At 55.6% G+C, this 17,724-nt stretch overlaps 1 protein-coding gene across 4 annotated transcripts; it reads left to right on the plus strand.

Moving 5' to 3' along the window:
• Window positions 1–2,598: 2,598 nt before the first annotated feature.
• Window positions 2,599–17,187, plus strand: AKR1E2 (aldo-keto reductase family 1 member E2). Of its 4 annotated transcripts, none has more exons than XM_043564785.1 (11): window positions 2,624–2,729; window positions 3,260–3,336; window positions 6,491–6,658; window positions 8,436–8,552; window positions 8,690–8,767; window positions 10,468–10,590; window positions 12,699–12,796; window positions 14,721–14,793; window positions 15,274–15,357; window positions 16,458–16,540; window positions 16,633–16,780. In XM_043564785.1, the coding sequence occupies exons 2-11, from the start codon at window positions 3,295–3,297 to the stop codon at window positions 16,697–16,699; spliced, it is 933 nt and encodes a 310-aa protein (XP_043420720.1). In that variant the 5' UTR covers window positions 2,624–2,729; window positions 3,260–3,294; the 3' UTR covers window positions 16,700–16,780. The 4 variants fall into 4 exon arrangements, with proteins under 4 accessions (XP_043420721.1, XP_043420722.1, XP_043420720.1 ...); XM_043564784.1 differs by lacking the exon at window positions 16,633–16,780 and adding an exon at window positions 16,801–17,187 and having other exon boundaries at window positions 2,652–2,729; XM_043564786.1 differs by lacking the exon at window positions 3,260–3,336 and having other exon boundaries at window positions 2,599–2,729.
• Window positions 17,188–17,724: the final 537 nt, after the last annotated feature.

The following is a 17,724-nucleotide window of genomic DNA, read 5'->3' on the forward strand; positions in this document are numbered from 1 at the left end:
AGTGATGCAAACTAGAGTACGACAAAGTGTCAGTTCAGCCCAGAGGCCCCCATATGGATGCTGCGCAGGTCTGAGCACAGCAAACGAAGCCAAACGTAGGAGAGCTCGTCCGCAAAAATGTGCAGTGTATGTGGATAGAGCGTGGGAGGAAGCTCATGCTTGTCCCAGCCGAGGCAGGAATAGCACGTGACAAGGTTCAACCTCTTCCATCATAAAGACCAACGTAATAAAGGCCTCTTATGAAAAGCTCGTGTCTAATGTCATCCTCCGCGGTCAGGTCAGGAACAAGGCAAGGCCGCCCACTCTTGCTATTTCTGTTCAATCTGGTATCTTAAGTCCTAGGCAAAGCAGTGAGGCAATGAAAGAAAGTAGGAGGCGTCTAAACTAGAAAGGAAGAAGTAAAATGGACTGTGTTCATAGATGACATCATTTAAGTAGAAAAATCCACCAGAAAACTGTCAAAACTAAAACAGGATTCAGCCAAGTTGCAGGATACACAATTAACACTCAAAAATCAGGCGTATTTCCATATAAACAATGATCTGAAAAGGAAATTGAAACATAACTCCAGGGGCGCCTGGGTGGCGCAGTCGGTTAAGCGTCCGACTTCAGCCAGGTCACGATCTCGCAGTCCGGGAGTTCGAGCCCCGCGTCGGGCTCCGGGCTGATGGCTCAGAGCCTGGAGCCTGTTTCCGATTCTGTGTTCCCTCTCTCTCTGCCCCTCCCCCGTTCATGCTCTGTCTCTCTCTGTCCCAAAAATAAACGTTAAAAAAAAAAAAAAAAAGAAACATAACTCCATTTATAATAGCATCAAAAAGAATAAAGTACTTAGAAATGAACCGAACCACGGAGGTGAAAATCTCTTACAAAATATTACTGGTTTTTTGTTTTTGTTTTTGTTTTTTTTTTTACTTTAGAGAGAGTGTGAGCAGGGGAGAGGGGCAGGGAGAATATTGCCGGTAACTTGTGAATGAGCTCAGAAGGGGACCCTGCCCCAACCCAGCCTCAGCTGAAACCACAGCCCAGGCTCCTGGGAGACCTTGAGGCACAGGCTTCACCTGGGCTAAGCGGGGGCCCTAATCACAGACCCTGGGATAGTGTTTGCTTTTGGGAGCACTAGTCAGGATAAAGTGTCTCACACATAGACAAGCAGTATATCCTGCCAGGCCCACGTCTGGCCCTGCTCTCCTCCCTCCCTCCCTCCTCCCTCCCCAGCTCTCTCCAGCAGCAGTGGCTTCTTCTGAGCCCCTCTGGCCAAATGCGCTTCTGCCTCTGGGTCTCTGCACTTGTGAGCTTCCCTTCCCCCAGCACACTGTTCCCAGACTTGTACAGGGCCAGCTTCTCTTGTCTTTCTGGTCACAGCATGAATGCCACCTGGAGGCCTTTTAGACCGTGCTTAGGGGCTCCTGGCTGGCCCTCAAGCACCCTGCTTCACTTCCACAGAGCCCTTGATCTCTTGCATGCTTTTGTCCATCCCCCACCCTGGGCCGTGAGCTCCTGGAGGGCAGGGACCATGTGGGTTCTTACAGCACTCACTCTGCGTGAGGCAGGAGCCGAAGGAGCCAGTGAGAGGGTCTGGGAGCTCCCTCCCGTTTCAGAGAAGCTCATAATAAAAGGTCCACGTTGGGTCAGAGGCAAGGGGGTGTCCCTTCCCTGGGCCAGGTGCTTGGTAGAGCAGTGATCACCGCCTGGTGGTGGGAACCAGAACTGCAGCCCCAGGCGGGAAACTAGAGATTAACACACCTTTGGGGTCCCCAAGGCAGTGGGGTTCCCAGGCCCCAGGCGACAAAGGGGTTAGGACCTGGGGGCTGCAGGGGGGAATGCGTGGGACCTAGGCACCATATTCCCCAGTCCCGACCACTGTACCGGGGTGTCCGGTTCACCCAGGAACCTACTCAGCCCCTCCAGGGCAGGGACTCCGCCCACTTCCACCTGAGGCTCCGGCAGGGAGGGAGGGTCCTTGGTCCTCGGAGGCAGGCGCAGTCCAGTGCCCCGCCACATTCTGCATTACCCAGGTCTTCAGTCCCTAGGGGCCACGGGGAGTAGACATTTACTGGACTCAGCCTAGTGTGTCGTCGGTGGAGAACCGAGGCCGGCAACTCCTAGAAGCCTGTGGGACCCTCGGGATTCCTGCCGCAAGCACATCAGGCTGCAGAGGAGGAAGGTCTTCCCTCTCTATTATGGAGCCCCCTCCCCGTGAGGGTGGGTGTTAGGGGTTTCCCCGGTGCCAGGCGCCCAGAGCGGTGGACACAGAGCTCCAGACCTGTGCCGTCCGTCCTGGGGATGGCCTGGCCCTGCCGACCCTGGGACCCTCGAAACACCAGCCCACCAGTCTGGCATCTCGCCCCTCCTGACGCTGTGCTCCCAGGACCTGTGGCTGTAAGATCGGAGCCGAGTTGGGACGGCGCGAACAGAGCCGAAAAGTCTGGCGCTGGCGCACAGACACCGCCGCTTCTCCCGCTTCCAGACTTGTGGGTGTGTCCCCTGGCCCGAGGGGCGTCTCCAGCTAACGGCACCCTGGAGCCGCCAGCCAATCAGAGCTGCCTCCCGCCGGCACCGCCCCCCGCTTGGCGCTGCGGCCAATCGGAGCGCCCGCCCGCACGCCCACCCACCCGCCGTCCCCAGTCGCAGAGCTAGAGGCGGAGTGGCGCCCCCGGAGTCGTGCGGCCGCGGCGTCAGTGCTGGCAAGCATGGAGAAGATCCCGGCTCTGGGCCTGGGCACCTGGAAGGTGAGGTGGCCTCACGACCTGGGGGAAGGAGGGCCTTTCCCGTCCGCGGCGCTCCGGGACGCGGAGGGGGCCCCCCAGGGCCGCCGGCCTCGGCGCCACCGCCCCCGTTTGAAGGGAGAGGTTCTCCGGAAATGCTGGCGGTGCCTGGGGCGTTCGGAAGTAAAAGTTCGCGGGAGCCCCGAGGGGACGGTGGTGAGGCTGGGTCAGGGCCGGAGGTCTGGGGTCGAGGCTGGTGGTCGTGGCTGGGAGCAGCAGGTGGTCGGGGCAGTGTCTGGGTCGGGGCTGGTGGTCGTGGCTGGTGGCGCCTCCCCAGAGGCTGGCGGGACTTGCCACCCGCAGGACAGACAAGGAGGTGCCCCCACCGCCAGTGGGGTTTCAGAGGGAAAGCGTGCAGCGCCCAGTGAGAACCAGGCGGGGCACTCGGGGACTTGCTGCACTTTGGCCGTTGTGACTCCTATCCGTGATTTCAGTCAGGCGCCAACAGGCCTTCCTTGTTTCTTTTGTTTCTGTACACTTTGTCTTCAATAAAGATGTTCATTTGAGAAGTCACTTAAGAAGCTACCAGATGAGTAGGCATTGGAATCATCAACCCCTGCTCATCAAAACAGTATTTAAATCGTTTCTTCTATGTACTTACCAACTCTTAAAGACCAAGGAGGCAACTCTACTCACTGTGGTTCTCAGCATGTGGCCCTGGATGTGCTTTCGGGAGCTGCTCAGGGGGTTACATGCTTGCACTTTCTTGCCCACCTCCAGTCCTGCTCCTATGCACTGTCTTCTGCTGGGGGTGGGAGTCCAGGCGTACTGCCTTGCACACGGTGAAGGGAAACCTGCAGAAGCCGTTTCAGTGGCCCAAAGGTTCCTTTTTGTGGTTGTTGGGCTTCAGGTGCATGGACCAGTCTTAGTGACCCCTTCTGGATCCACACAAAGTCTTGCTTGGATTTAGTTATTTCCAGCAGTGTACCGTCACAGATCAACCATCAGCTGTCGGTTGCTCCGGAAGCGATGCACCCACAACCAATCATAGAAGCTCCATCGTGTACGGCAGCATGTGCATCATCACTGCTGCCTGTTGGGTGGTCAGCTGGGCTCTATGCATCCGGGCCACTCGCTCAGTGTCTGGGGTTTGGCTGCTCTCACTTGGGACCGTTGGGCTGCTCGTGGCTCAACGCAAGTCTCCACCTCAAGCAGGAGAATCTGGGGTATTCTCGTGGTGATGGCCCAGGCACCAGAGAGCAAGGGGCATCCTGGAGCCTAGGCTTGGAGCTCACATCTCTGCCATAGAAAACACAGGGCAGCCTAGGTCCCAGAGGTGGGGACAGAGCCCCTCTGGGCCTGCGGAATCACATTAAATCTGTAGATCAGTCTGGGAGAACTGGCAACTTGATGATACTAAATCTGGCTTTCTACAAGCCCAGTGTATTTCTGTGTTAATGAATTGTCCTGGATTGAAGGCGTCTCTCTCTCTTCATCTGGTTGTATATACAGCTTGCCCTGTACAAAGCATACACTTCATTTGATGGAATCATTCCTGATCCTGGACCGTCCGCGATACTATTGGAAATGAAACTCCTCTGAAATTATGTCTTCAGCTTGTTTGCTGTTGATGCATTGAAAAACAATCATCTCCGAGTGCTTGGCTGGCCCAGTCGCTGGAGCATGCTGGACTTTTGATCTTGGGGTCGGGAGTTCAAGCCCTCTGTTGGGTGTGGAGCCTTCTTTAAAAAAAAGAAAAAAGCCTTCTTTGGTATATTCATCACATTTTCAGCCACTTTGGCAAATTGTCTTGTGAGTTCTTTTAATTTGCCTATGAATTCGTTTGGGCTTTCTACATAAATGATCGTATCATCTGCAAGTAATGATACTTTCATTTCTTTTTTTCTGATCCTTAAGTCCCAAATTGTTTTTTCTGAGTTGCTTCTGGATGGCTAGGACCTCCACTACAGTGACCATTCTTGTTCTGTTCCTGACTTTAAGGGACTGTTTCTGATACTTGGACATTTAGGATGATGTTTGCCCATTTGTTCTTTGGCTTGCTTTTGTTCTTGTTTTTTGTTTTTTTTTTTTTTAATTATATTTATTATTGTTTTAAATGTGGACATTCTTTACCAGGTTAAAGAGCTTCATTTTTTCCAAGTTGACTGAGAGTTTAAATCACAGATGGGTGTTGAATTTTATCCAACATTGACTGACATGATTTATTTTTTATTTTTTTATTATTATTTTTTTAATTTTAGAGAGCACACATGCGGGGGAGGAAGACAGAGGGAGAGAGAGAGAGGATCCCAAGCAGGCTCCACGTTCGGTGCAGAACCCAACACAGGGCTCGAACCCACGACCTTGGGATCATGACCTTAGATGAGCTCCAGAGTTGAATGCTCTACCAACCGGAGCCACCCAAGCACCCCCATGTGATTTCTTTTTTAATCTGTTAATGTGGTGAATTATTATGGATTTTCTAATATCAAGCCACCCTTGGCTCTCTAAGATAAGCTCTGTGGGTGTGGTATGTTAGTTTTTCATATACATTGTCGCATCCATTCTGATGTCATTTTACTTAGGATTTTTGCAACTCTTATTCATGGGTGAGATGAACGCAGGCCTTTCCTTTGAATATTTTTGTCTGCTTTTGACTCCAGGGTTATGCCGGTTTGGTAGAAGGCGTTGGGAGTATTCTCTCTTTTTCTCTTCTCTGAAAGATTTTGTGTTAAATTGGGACGATTACATCCTTGAAATTTTTGCAGAACTCTGTGTGTTTAATTGCTTCATTTTAGAAATAATTATCGGAGAAGTCAGCTTTTGCTTCTTCTTGAGCAAGGTTTTCTAGGGATTTCCCTCATTCTTTTCAATTTTCCCAATTGTCAGCTGAGAGTTACTGGTAGCATTTCCTGAGATTTGGGGTCTCTGTTGTATCTGTATGACCGGTTTTCGGGTTTCCAGTCTTGTGAGAAGATTGTCCACCTTATTAAGGTCTTTCAAAGAACTAACCCCCGGCTCTGTTGATCTTCTGTGTCATATCTTTACTTGATGTGCGTCTGTGTCTCCAGATGCCCTTTCCTTTTAATTCCTGGGTGGATCGTTGTCTAACTTCAGGTGGACGCTTCCTTAGCTTCTAGCCCCCCAGAATGTGCTGCTTGTCAGAGGCGGACCAATCTTCTGGCCCGGCGCCTGGGGTTAGTGAGGCTCACGCGAGGGGGTGCCCTGTGGGCTGCAGAGCCCTTGGGGATGCTCGTGCCTTGTGTCCCGAGTCCTCCCCAGGCCTCTGCCCCCGCGTCCCATCCCTTTGCTCGCTTGAGCCACCCAGCTCACCGCGAGCGTTTTCTGAACCTCACCTTCTTGAGGGAATCCGTAGTGCCCCTCGGGGCTTGGGGAGGTGCCCCACGTGTGCCGGGTTGTCTTCGTGTGAGTGGACACCCGCTTACCTTCACACTTGGCCCCCTGGTCTCCTCGGGTAGAGGGTGAGTCTACACCTTCTTGCGTCTCAGTGTCTATCCCGATTCACCCCGCATGTATTTATTCCTTTGCTCATTCGGGAAGCGCGGCATCTCGCTCGGTTCTTTGCAGGCCCTAAAATACCTATAGGGTTTCCCCCAGGTACAGAAAGGTGTTGGAACTTAGGTTGCATCTAAATCCTTTCTGCCCCTGACCTTCCCCAATTTTAGCGCTTCCTCGCTCATGTGTTGTTTGACTCTACATTTTCCAGCGCTGAGGTTGGGATGGCCTGATGTGGGCGGACCGCCTCTGTCACGTTCGTTTTGCAGGCAGCTCCGGGCGAGGTGACGGAGGCAGTGAAAGTGGCGATAGACGCGGGGTTCCGGCACTTTGACTGCGCTTACTTGTACCACAACGAGAGTGAGGTCGGAGCCGGGATCCAGTGCAAGATCAAGGAGGGCGTGGTGACCCGGCAGGACCTGTTTGTCGTCAGTAAGGTAGGACTCGGCGTGCAGGGCGAGCAGGGTGCAGCCCACGCGGGCTGGGTCAGCAGGGTAGCCGAGCGTGGGGAGGAGGGTCTTCTGGTCCCACAGGAGCTGATGACCAGTGCGTTCGGGACACTCGTGAGGCTTCGTGCACGCACTGGATGCGGCGCAGGTGCAGGTGTCGGGGACAGCCTGACAAGCAGAGGGGACAGCATGGGCAGGGGCCCGAGGCACGGGACAGCACCGGGGGGACGGGGGCCTGGAAGGAGCTCGGTGCTCCTGGATCGGAAAACGTCAGTCATGAGAAGTGCGGCTGCAGCAGGGACAGGCCAGGTGACGAAGTCACGCCTTTCAAGGGGCTTACTCTTCGCACACACCGCACAACCGCACGGGTTCTCAGCAGGGAGCTCGGTTCCGGACAAGCCAGACTTGTGTCAGAGCTGGGTGACTGCAGCAGCCGGAGGGAGCAGGCGTTGGAGCGGGAGGCAGAGGACACTCACAGCCCGAACTTGGACCGCGGGAGCCGGCTCAGGAGGGAGACAGGTGCTCAGGGCCCGGTAGGGGCAGGTCCAGACCGCGGGAGAGTTCCGGAACTCCCCTGCCTTGGACTTTGAAGCAGATTGTTAGGACTCTGAGGCCAGGAGCCACGGGTTGTCATTTCCGCTGTCTCTCATGGCCCGGCCATCTGTCACGGCCCCACCTCCTGTCACAAACCCCGAGGGACCAGGAGAGTCCCTGGATGACACAGCTCCACCGTGTATAAAACGGGGGTCTGGATTCGATCATCTCCTGAGGAGTTTCCGGGACTAATTTCCACAATTGCAGGACTCAGTGTGGTTTCTGTAGATTTGCCCTTCTGTTCCGCTTCCGGATGATTTCTGTAAGTCATCAGTGCCTGTGGAGCGAGGGCAGAGGGCTGGTGAGGGCGAGGCGAGGCGAGGTGGGTGACGGATCGCTCGATCAGCCCCGTCACCCGGGGCCCGCTGCTCCTGGTACCCTCTGAGTCTGCAGGGGAAGTGTGTTCACTCTTCCCGCAATTCGGGAAAGTCACGGAAATACAATTTTTTTTATACTCGCTGTTTCGAGAGTACCATTGTTAATGATAATTTTTAGGGGTTTTTTTTCTTCTCTTTTGTCATCAATATACTATGGTGAGAGTCTGTTTTTATATCTTTTAATTCTCTTTCTCGTACTTATTTATTTTTGGTTTTTCTCTTGCTGTGACAGAGTCTTCGGATTAGCTTCCGTCATAGAACTAAATAGTGTAACAGGGGACGAAATGGGAGGGAGAAAATGGCAAATTTTCTACTTCACAGGGGGTGTGGCTGGAAATCTCTAAATCAATACAAGGCAGTGGGTGTTAACTTCCCTAATTTAACCTGCACGATTACGAGGCCCTGAGAACAGAGGCCCTTGAACGTGGAGGAGACGTAGGTGGGAAGCAACGTACAAGTTCTCCAGAGTTCTCCTCCTCTCTGCTTACAGCCGTTTGCTTTGGTCTGGTTCTGGTTGTTTATTCTGGTCCTAGTGGATCCAAATAACCAGACCGCCCCCTCCCAAATGTTTCACAGTGGCCCTGTCTCCCTGTAGTGGGAGTCAGGCAGAAGGAGCCCGCTTTTGGAGACCCCTTCCCGAGAGAGTTCCGGAACCATCTGAGGGTGATGTCGCTGCCCCCGCCGTATTCGTTGCCGTCTGGTCCCAGATGCCGTCTGTCTTCCTGCTCCCGGACTTGGGGGACTGAGGGGCAGAAGTTGACGCTGGCTTCCTCCTCCCCCCGCGCCCCCCATAGCTCTGGTGCACCAGACATGAGAAGTCCTTGGTGAAGGCGGCCTGCACCAAGAGTCTCAAGGCCTTGAAGCTGGATTACCTGGACCTCTACCTCATGCACTGGCCCATGGGCTTCAAGGTACCGTCCGGGAGGCGCAGAGCCCAGGGGCAGCACCTTCCCTCTGGTCAGGCCCGGCGGGGGGTGTGGGGAGCTCTCCCCAGGCCTCCTCAAGGACCCCACGGTCCCTTGTCCGCCCCCGCCTCTGCCCCTCCCAGCCCGGGGAGGAAGACCTGCCCCTGGACCGCAACGGCATGGTGCTGCCCAGCGACACGGACTTCCTGGACACGTGGGAGGTGAGGCGCGTCCTGCCGGCCCCGGGCGAGGTGACGGCGGGTCGTGTGCATGCGTGGGGGGAGGGGTGCGGTTGTCCCCCGACACACTCGTGTGCGCTGTGGCCGGGAAACCAGCACCGGATCCCGGCTGCTCATCTGCCGCCCTAGTTCCGGCTGGTTCCTCTGCCAGGACGTCAGTTGCAGGGATGACTAAGTCAGACCCCCCCCCCCGTTTTAGTCTCAGTGTCGACTTTTTGTTTTTGTTTTTTTTAATGTTTATTTATTTTTGAGAGAGAGAGAAAACACAAGCGGGGGAGGAACAGAGAGAGAGGGAGACACAGAATCCGAAGCAGGCTCCGGGCTGTGAGCTGTCAGCACAGGGCCCGATGCGGGGCTCGAACCCAGGAACTGTGAGATCGTGACCTGAGCCAAAGTCGGACGCTTGACCGACTGAGCCACCCAGGCACCCCGGTGTCCACTTGTTTGTTGATGAGAGAGTATCACTTGGTCGTTACAGAAATACGGAAGAGTATGAGAAAGAACATTTAAGAATCCCCCTGTCCATTACCTGGCCGTAGCTACCACTGCTGTCGTGTGGCTGCGGACCGCTGGGCCTCGAGCATCTCGGAACGAGGTCCGGCAGCCCAGCCAGGCCTGTGTGGGGCTGGAGGCCGAGTGGCAGGTTTCCGGGCAAAAAGGGGGAAGAGACCTGGAATAAAGTAGCGAGCAGCGGCATCGTGGGTGAGGGGTGCAGGTGTGGAAGGGGACGGTGTTCCCGTGGGGCCCCGCTGACCTGGCACGTGTAATCTCACCAACGGTGTGGGACCGAGGAGGGCCGGTGTGAGTCCTGGGAAACAGTGAGCTCCCGCTGGAGCCTGCTGAGTCCAGGGAGATGGGCGAGAGAAGGCCTTTAAGCACCAGGAAGAGTCGGCAGGTGCACCAGTCAGGCCACCCTCTCCCTCCCCCCATTTCTCTTAAACAGGGCAATCGGCAAAACAGATTAGATGAGGGATCTGGGCTGTCAGGACCAGCGTCCAGGGGCCCCAGCGCTTTCTGTCCCACGGCATTGCCCCTCAGGAGGGCTGTGGCTTGGGGTCCGGGCCGCGTGCAGCCCGGGTGAGGCTCCGGGCGATGCTGGTGCCTCCAGGCAGTGGCTGGTGCACGCTGACTGGTCCCCGGCCCGTGGCCGCTCAGGACCCAGGACCTACTGTTGACGAGGTGCCCCACGCCAGCCCGACACCTCCTGAAGTTCACGGCCAGCAGGAGGATGATGGCACGTCACTGCGCTTAGGAAGCGTATACGCTAGGTAGAAAGAGCGGCGAGCGACGGGCATCCCTGCCGAACCCTGTGTCGCACATGTTCAGAGGAAGGGGAGAAATAACAGCTGAAGTGTTGAGTGTTGGCCACATTCTAGCCCTGCGCTAAATGCTTTGTGTGTGTTACTTGATGGGATCCTTAAAACAACCCTGTGACATGAACAAGCTCGTCCCCACTTTGCAGATGAGGACACTGAGGCTCAGTGTGGTCACACAACGTGCCCAGGGTCCCCGGCCACTAGAGGCCCTGGGGGCAGAAATGCCTGTGGGGCATCGGGTGGGATATTTAGAAGCCCCGGTGGAGCCGGTTTAGCGGAGCCGGTTTAGCGACGTGTGCAGAGGAGGGAGGGGCGTGGGCGATGGTGGGGGGAGGGGGAAGCAGAATGACTGTTTGTTGTCTTTAGGCCATGGAGGACCTGGTGGTCACGGGGCTGGTGAGAGCCATCGGGGTGTCAAACTTCAACCACCAGCAGCTCGAGAGGCTTTTGAATAAACCCAACCTGAGGTTCAAGCCACTGACGAACCAGGTGAGGCTTTAACAGATGGAGTTGGCTTTTCAGCCGTTCCGTTCCCCCTGGCTACGCTGGAAACGAAACAAGGGGCACAGAGTAGGCATTTTTCTCCCGTAGCTGCAAAAATGGTGACTTAGGGAGCGGTGAGGCAAGTAACGGGTGCCGAGGCCGGAGAGCTTCTGGAAAGGCTTGTTCGATTAGGTAGGGTCCTCGGGAGGTCGGCCACGGGCTGAGCTTGGTCCTCTCCGTGCAGAAGTGGTGACACTCCTGTCTCGCCCTCCTCCCTCCCTGACGTCGCTGCTCGCGGCTTCCTGGGAAGGCACCTGGGCCCCTCCCCGTCCCTCCACCTGGGGGGCGGGCAGCCGAAAGACCCCAGGTTCACGGACTCTGCCAGGACTTTTGTGCAGAGAGCTGGCTCGTGAGGAGAGGGCTTCGCTTGCAGAAAGGGCCTTTTTGCAGTACATTCTTTTACCTAAACATTTGCTCAGGTGTCATGTACATTTAAAAAGTGCACCCATGACAGTAGAGCTCAGTAAATTCTCGTAAACCGAGTCTCGCTCTGTGCCTACATCCAGATCGAGAAACAGCGCGTGACCAGCACCCGAAGCCCCACCACGCTTCCTCCTGTTGACCGCCCCCGACAAAGGGCAGCCCGTGTGCCGATTACTAACAGCGGACACTGGCTCTTGAACTTTATGTAGATAAAGTGACCCATTACGTACTCTTTCCCATCTGGCTTCCTCCAACATCGCGTCTGTTGGATTCCTCCGTATTCCTGTACGATCGTCCGTCGTTCTGATTTCTGCGTGGGATTCTGCTGCGTGCACACGCCACTTGCATAGTTTCCGCTTGGGGATATTGAGAATAGAGCATCACGTTCCATTTTTTATAAACACGGTGTAGCGTGGATGCAGGAGAGGTCGGGCATCGCTCAGCGAGTTTCCACAGGGGAGCGTGCTGGTCAGCGCCTGGAGCCCAAAGCCCAACAGCGTCTGCCTTCTGGAAGCTCTCCTAGCCGCCTTCCTCAGAGCGGCACCTGTCCCGACGCGAGGCATGCCTTAGCTTCCCTGCTTTATTTGTTTGTTTGTTTGTTTGTTTGTTTGTTTGTTTTTGAGACAGAGCATGAACAGGGGAGGGTCAGAGAGAGGGAGACACAGAATCTGAAATAGGCTCCAAGCTGTCAGCACAGAGCCCGATGCGGGGCTCGAACCCACAGACCGCAAGATCATGACCTGAGCTGAAAGTCAGCTGCCCAACCAACTGAGCCACCCAGGTGCCCCTTAGCTTCCCTGCTTTAAACCCTGGCGTGCCTAGAATGTTCATGTGCATGATATACGCCGCCGTTCTGCCGGGGTTCCTGTTGAGCAGCACTTTAAGGGGGGGGCAGGAGAGCTGTTGCCTCCTCTGTGGGGTGGGAGGGGCCTGAGGGGCTGTTTCCTAATTGGGGTTCTGAGCCCCCAGCAACGTCCCCTCAGAAGAGTTTTCCTTGCTATTTGTGGTGGCTGTGCCCAGCACGTTCCTGACCCTCAAGGGCACTGTTTGCAGCTCTTTATTCACTCTAAAGGAGTATTTTCAGCCCACTGATGACCTGGAATTGTACGTAAGAATTTGCAGAATGTGCAGGCAGAAATCCCGCTCTCAAGTTTCTCAAAATGTCCACTGGAGTCCCCTGGAGCACGTGTGTCCCACATGACTCCCCAGCGTCCTCCATGCACCTGCCGAGCCTTGACAGAGGGTTCTCTGGCCGGCTTATTCTGGATGTTGGGGGCGTGTCTGGGAACAAAACAAAGTCAGCCCAGACCCCTGCCTCTGTGGACCTCGCATCAAGCGGCGGGAGACAGACAACAGCCAATAAGTACGATGTGGAAGATGTCAGATGGTGACGCCGGCGAGAGCGGAAAGTAAAGGGTCAGAGGGAGGGCCTCCCGGAGCAGGTGCCAGCCGAGCGTCCGGCGACGGGGTGTTCCTCCTGCCCGTTCTCAGTGGCTTTTACTTTAGGTGTGGACGCTTGAGCCCCGAGGCGGTCCCGGAGCTCATCGGCGACAGCCGAGACATGAAGAGTGTGCCCTTCCCCCGTGTACGGTGACCTGAATTTTCTCGGTAAGCGGTGCTTCTCCTTGTAGGTCGAGTGCCACCCGTATCTTACCCAGAAGAATCTGATCAACTTTTGCCAATCCAGAGATGTGACCGTGACAGCCTACCGGCCCCTCGGCGGTTCCAGGTGGGGGTGTGTCCGTGGTGGGGGTGGGGGGGGAGAGATGCCCCCTCCTGCTGGGTTTGGATAGTTATCGGAGGGCCTAACACAGGCAGGTGTGGGCGGGGCGTGTGGGCTGGGGGAGGGGCCGGCGCCCGCGGCCAGAGGAGGGCAGCAGCCTGGTCTGAGCTCTTGACCAGCATGTCGGGCCCGCTGCTACGCCTTCCGGTCGAGATGGGTCACAGATACCTCCATCTGCACGCGTCCTCTTTCCCCAGCACCGGAACCGTGTGCTGTGCGCCCTGCGTCCGTTCACGAGCCCCCACCCGCTCGGCACCCCCAGACCAGACACCCGGCAATCCTGCCTTTCCAGCCCATCCCCCAGAATCCACTCTGATTCTGCCAGAGAACCCGGGATCTGTCTGTTGATCTCTGTTCTCGCCATCACGGCCCGAGTTAAGTGGGAGTTCTCTCCGGTAATCAGAGCAGCCTGTCCGCTCCGATTTGCCCGGCTCCAATCCGTTGTCCGCGCGGGAGCCGAGGGAGCCGTCTCAGTCTGATCAGGTCACTCTCCTGCTTGAAAATCCTTCGGTTCTTGGCAGGGCCTAGGAGCCCCAGCCAGTCTGGCCTCGGCCTAATTCTGGCCTCGTGTCTTCCCGCAAACAGTGTGCACCCACCACCTGAACCCACGCGGGGCTCCCGGAGTAGACCCCCGTGTTTCTAGCCTGTGCCTTTGCATAGGTTGGTCTCTTTACCTAGAGATCTTGTTTATATATATATTTTTTTAATGGTTTATTTTATATTTGAGAGAGAGACAGAGACAGCGAGCAGGGGAGGAGCAAAGAGAGATGGAGACAGAACTGGAAGCAGGCTCCAGGCTCTGAACTGTCCGCACAGAGTCCGATGCGGGGCTCAAACTCATGAGCAGTGAGATCATGACCTGAGCCGAGGTCGGACGCTTAACCGACTGAGCCACCAGGCGTCCCTCTAGAGATCTTGTTACCATCTTGTGTTTTTAAAGTCTGGCTAACTCTGATTTCTAATGCCCAGTTCAAGTCAGCATCACCTCCTCCAGGAAGCCCTCCTGACTCCCCTTATCGAGGTTTTGTCCATAACCCTCGTTACACTGTCTTGCCATTATTTTCTTTTCGGTCTCCCACTTGTCAGAGCTGCGTGAGTACAGGGGCCGCATGTAACTTGTGGCTCTCCAACAGCCCCTGGCTCAGGACCTGGGCAGACTAGGGGCCCAGGAAGGGCTGAAAGCATTTGACTCTTATGACCTGTGTGTCTCCTGTGGGAAGTGGGGCACATGTGTTTGAACTTCGTAGCGGCTGGGGAGCTGCTGGAAGGCGGGGTCCTGTTCTGCGGCTGAACTTGGGGTACTGGAGCCACAGTGGGTGGCAGGGGCCAAAGCAATGGCTCTCCAGGGTGACCAGGGCCTGTCCCTGCTGGACAAACCCTGAGGGATAGTGCCATGGCCACAGCCTTCCAGTTCTCTGCACTGAAGCTTCCCCTCGGTTTTGGTATTTGAGTTGAACTGTTCTGAAATTACCATCGTGAATATCGACAATATTTACCAGCAGCGCTAGAGGCCCCGCCCCAGGCCCCGCAGTAAGAGCTCAGAAGTCAGCCCTACCTGCCCAGGGCCTCTCCAAAGCCCGGAGAACGCGTTGCCTCCTACGCTCTCACGTTGCCCCCTGGCTCTCGAGAAAACACCAAATGTCCATGGAAAAGCAGCGTGCCCAGCTGTCCCCACCGAAATGTCTTCTCTAGATGGTGGGATGCGGGTGATGAGCTCCTGTACATCATTTGAATTTCCTACCCGGAGCAAGTATTGTGATCAGACAAAAATAAACCTAGGTCTTGGTTTTGGAGGAGGTACTGTGTGTCTGAAAGCAGGAGGCACCCAGCCTTGTCCCCCCTGAACCCTGCCCTGTCCTGCTCCCTCTAGTGAGGGGGTGGCCCTCCTGGATGACCCTGTGATTCAGAGGATCGCACAGAAGTACAACAGGTCTCCCGCCCAGGTAGGAGGGGCTACCCGCAGGCTGGGGGAGGGGGGGTCTCCCCGCTTCCTCTCGGAGCAGGGGACTGGACGGAGGAAGGGTTTGCTCACTCTGGCCCCAAGCTTCCAATTCACCAGCACAGGGGGCGCCTGCTCCCACCCACTAAGGCTGCGAGGCCCGTGGGCGGGACTCCAAATGTGGGGCCCCCCGGCCGAGTGGAACAGAAAAGACTTCCTTGCTCTCATGTCCAGTGTTTGGGGGCTGGGCGTCTCCGTGAACTGGCATTAAGGCGTTGGCAGGTCCTCTGAGCTTTTCCATGGACCAGTCGTGGCCATTACACACATTGGAGGAACTGTGCAGAAAATGACAGTTGGGGTTCTGAGGGACTTTGGGACAGAAGAGCCTGTAATAAAAGTTCCGGCTGTCCTGACTTTGGGACTTTGCACAGTAAAGTGTGAATCTGTGATTCCCCTTGTTTGATACGAGATCTTTTTTCTGCAGATTGTGATCCGATTTCAGATCCAGAGGAATGTGATTGTGATCCCCAAATCTGTCACCCCAACACGGATCCGTGAGAATATCCAGGAAAGGGTTCTTTTCTTCTTTTATTCGGAGGGTTTGGGATCACACGGTAGTCAGCTGGGGGTCTGACCACCGCACAAGCAGGCCCTGTGTGGCTTTGACGCAGCAGAGGGGCCGGGCGGAGCTGCGGCCACAGCACGAGGAACCCCAGGGTGTGACAGGCACGAACCCAGCCCGGGATCCGGCGAACAGGAGGTCCCAAAACAGCCGGGGTGCCGGCCAGAGGCTCGCAGGGCTGTGCCCCCGAGCCGGGTGCCTGGTCCCCAAGTCTCAGGACCGCTGCGCCCGGCTGCCTGGATTCGTGGGGCCCTTCCAGAACCGAAGGCTGCCCTCCAGTCAGAGCCTCTGCTGACACGGAGCCCTTGGTTTCTGCTAGACCGGGTGGAGGGTCTCCTGTGGGTAGAGGCCGGGCCCGGCCGGTCCCCTCCCGGGAGTCGCTGCACCCTCCCTCCCGGCTCCTCAGCTGGGGACCGGGGCTGGCTCTCCTGTGAGAACAGATCGTGTTTCAGGAGTGGGGGTCATAGTCCTCACGGGTATTAGGAGCAAAGGGGGTGCAGCTTAGAATTCTGCTTTATGAGGAAAGAAACAAGAATTACACTGTGTTATGGCTACCGTCAGAGCCAGTGGTCCCGGGGACCCAGTGTCCGAGCTGGGAGGGCGTGGGGCACGAATGTTTTTGGTTTTTCACTTTTATTTGGTTTTGGAGGGGTTTTTTGGTGTTTTTCATTTTTTTGGGGGGGGGGGGTTCTTTTTTTGTGTTTTTTGTTTTGTTTTGTTTTTGAGCGACGGGAAAAATTCTTTGCTCACCTCCCACCTCTTGATTCCGGCTCGTCCCTTATTCCCCTCGGTGGGGGGGACTGCAGTACACGTCCTGTCTTTGCAGGGGCTCTCACCCAGCCCGGGGCAGCCAGCGTCAGGCACAGGGTCACAGCCGCGGTTCCCGGAGGAAGGCTGATGATCGGGGAAGTTGCAGGTGCCGCGTGCAGTGTTTCTTCCGCATCTTGTGTCCCCGGCAGGTCTGGTGCAGCGCTTTGCAGGCGACGTGTGCTCAACGAGATGGTCACTGGACTGACTTCACCATGAACGTTTTGTTTTGGGTGCAGGTGTTTGACTTTGAATTATCAGAAAGGGACATGAACGACATCCTCGATCTGGACAGGAATTTCCGAATGTGCACCTTGCCCACGTAAATATGTCTCCTTTACCTCCGTTCCAGGGGGAGGGAACAGTATTCGGGTTGAGGCGATTCCGAATAGGTGTTGATCGTATGCATTTTAGGTTAATTAAACCTTCTCATGAGGCTTTCCCCTCGGAGGATGGGCCTCTGAATGAGTCCCAAGACTAACTGAATACATCGGGAGCTTGAAAACACACAGCTGTGTCTTTTAGAAGGTTTCTCTTAAACGTAATAAACATTTCATTTTGATTTGTTTTCCTGTTTTTCAGAGCTAAAAACCACAAGGACTATCCTTTCAACATAGAATACTGAGCACAGCCTCCCTCTTCCCCCCCGGCCCGGCCCAACGGGTCCACGAGGCCCGAGCCGAGGCAGGGCTCTGCCAGGGAGGTGGGGGCGACCGGCTTTGACTTGGGTGGATTCCTGCCTGGAACAGAGCTGCGCTCCCTGAGAGGTCCACACAGTTCCGGTGGTGGGTGATGGGAAGGGAGCCGCCCTGGGAGCGGTGCTCGCTCTCTGTGGAGAACCCCCCAGTCCTACGGCTCCTTTGAGCACAGTGTGACAGGATTTTGACCAGACAGGCTGTGTGGCGGGCCTCTACCCTCGGAAAAAAGGTTGTATTATGGAAATATTTAAATACAGGATTTGAGACCATAGCACGAGTCTCTACCTGTGTCACCCAGCCCTGCTTGAGACCCTGGGCCGGCCTCCCGCCATCTGTGTGGCTCTGTTCCCTCAATCCCCCCAGATGGTTTTAAAGCAAAATCTTTACGTTCACACGTGCAGAGACAAGCTGGGTGAAGGCGGGAGAGGGTCTCAGTTCAACACAGAGGCTTTTCTTACTTAAATACGGCTGTGGGAACCCCAAGCAGAGAGGACACGTGGGTCATTGCCCTCCTGCGCTCAGCGTCCGGGGTCCGTCCAGTGGGCTCGCTCAGGGCTGTGTGTGACTCGTGTCCTCTCTGCTCACCGGATGGCACTCGAGCACTATGCTTTGCGCCATTGTCTTAAAAATCTGCTACAAGTTATTATGTTCCACGAAAAAGGTTCATTTTCATGAATGAATGGCAGGATGTTTCCCTGTTTATGTTAAACGAAAGAAAAGTTCACCATATAGGCTAATAGTGCTTTCTACTAATACTTACCGAATTTTGCTATTTAATGAAGTAATTCTACCGGATTCAGAATGTAAA

Source organism: Prionailurus bengalensis, chromosome B4 (genome assembly GCF_016509475.1).
Source record: "Prionailurus bengalensis isolate Pbe53 chromosome B4, Fcat_Pben_1.1_paternal_pri, whole genome shotgun sequence".
In the NCBI taxonomy this organism is placed as follows: domain Eukaryota; kingdom Metazoa; phylum Chordata; class Mammalia; order Carnivora; family Felidae; genus Prionailurus; species Prionailurus bengalensis.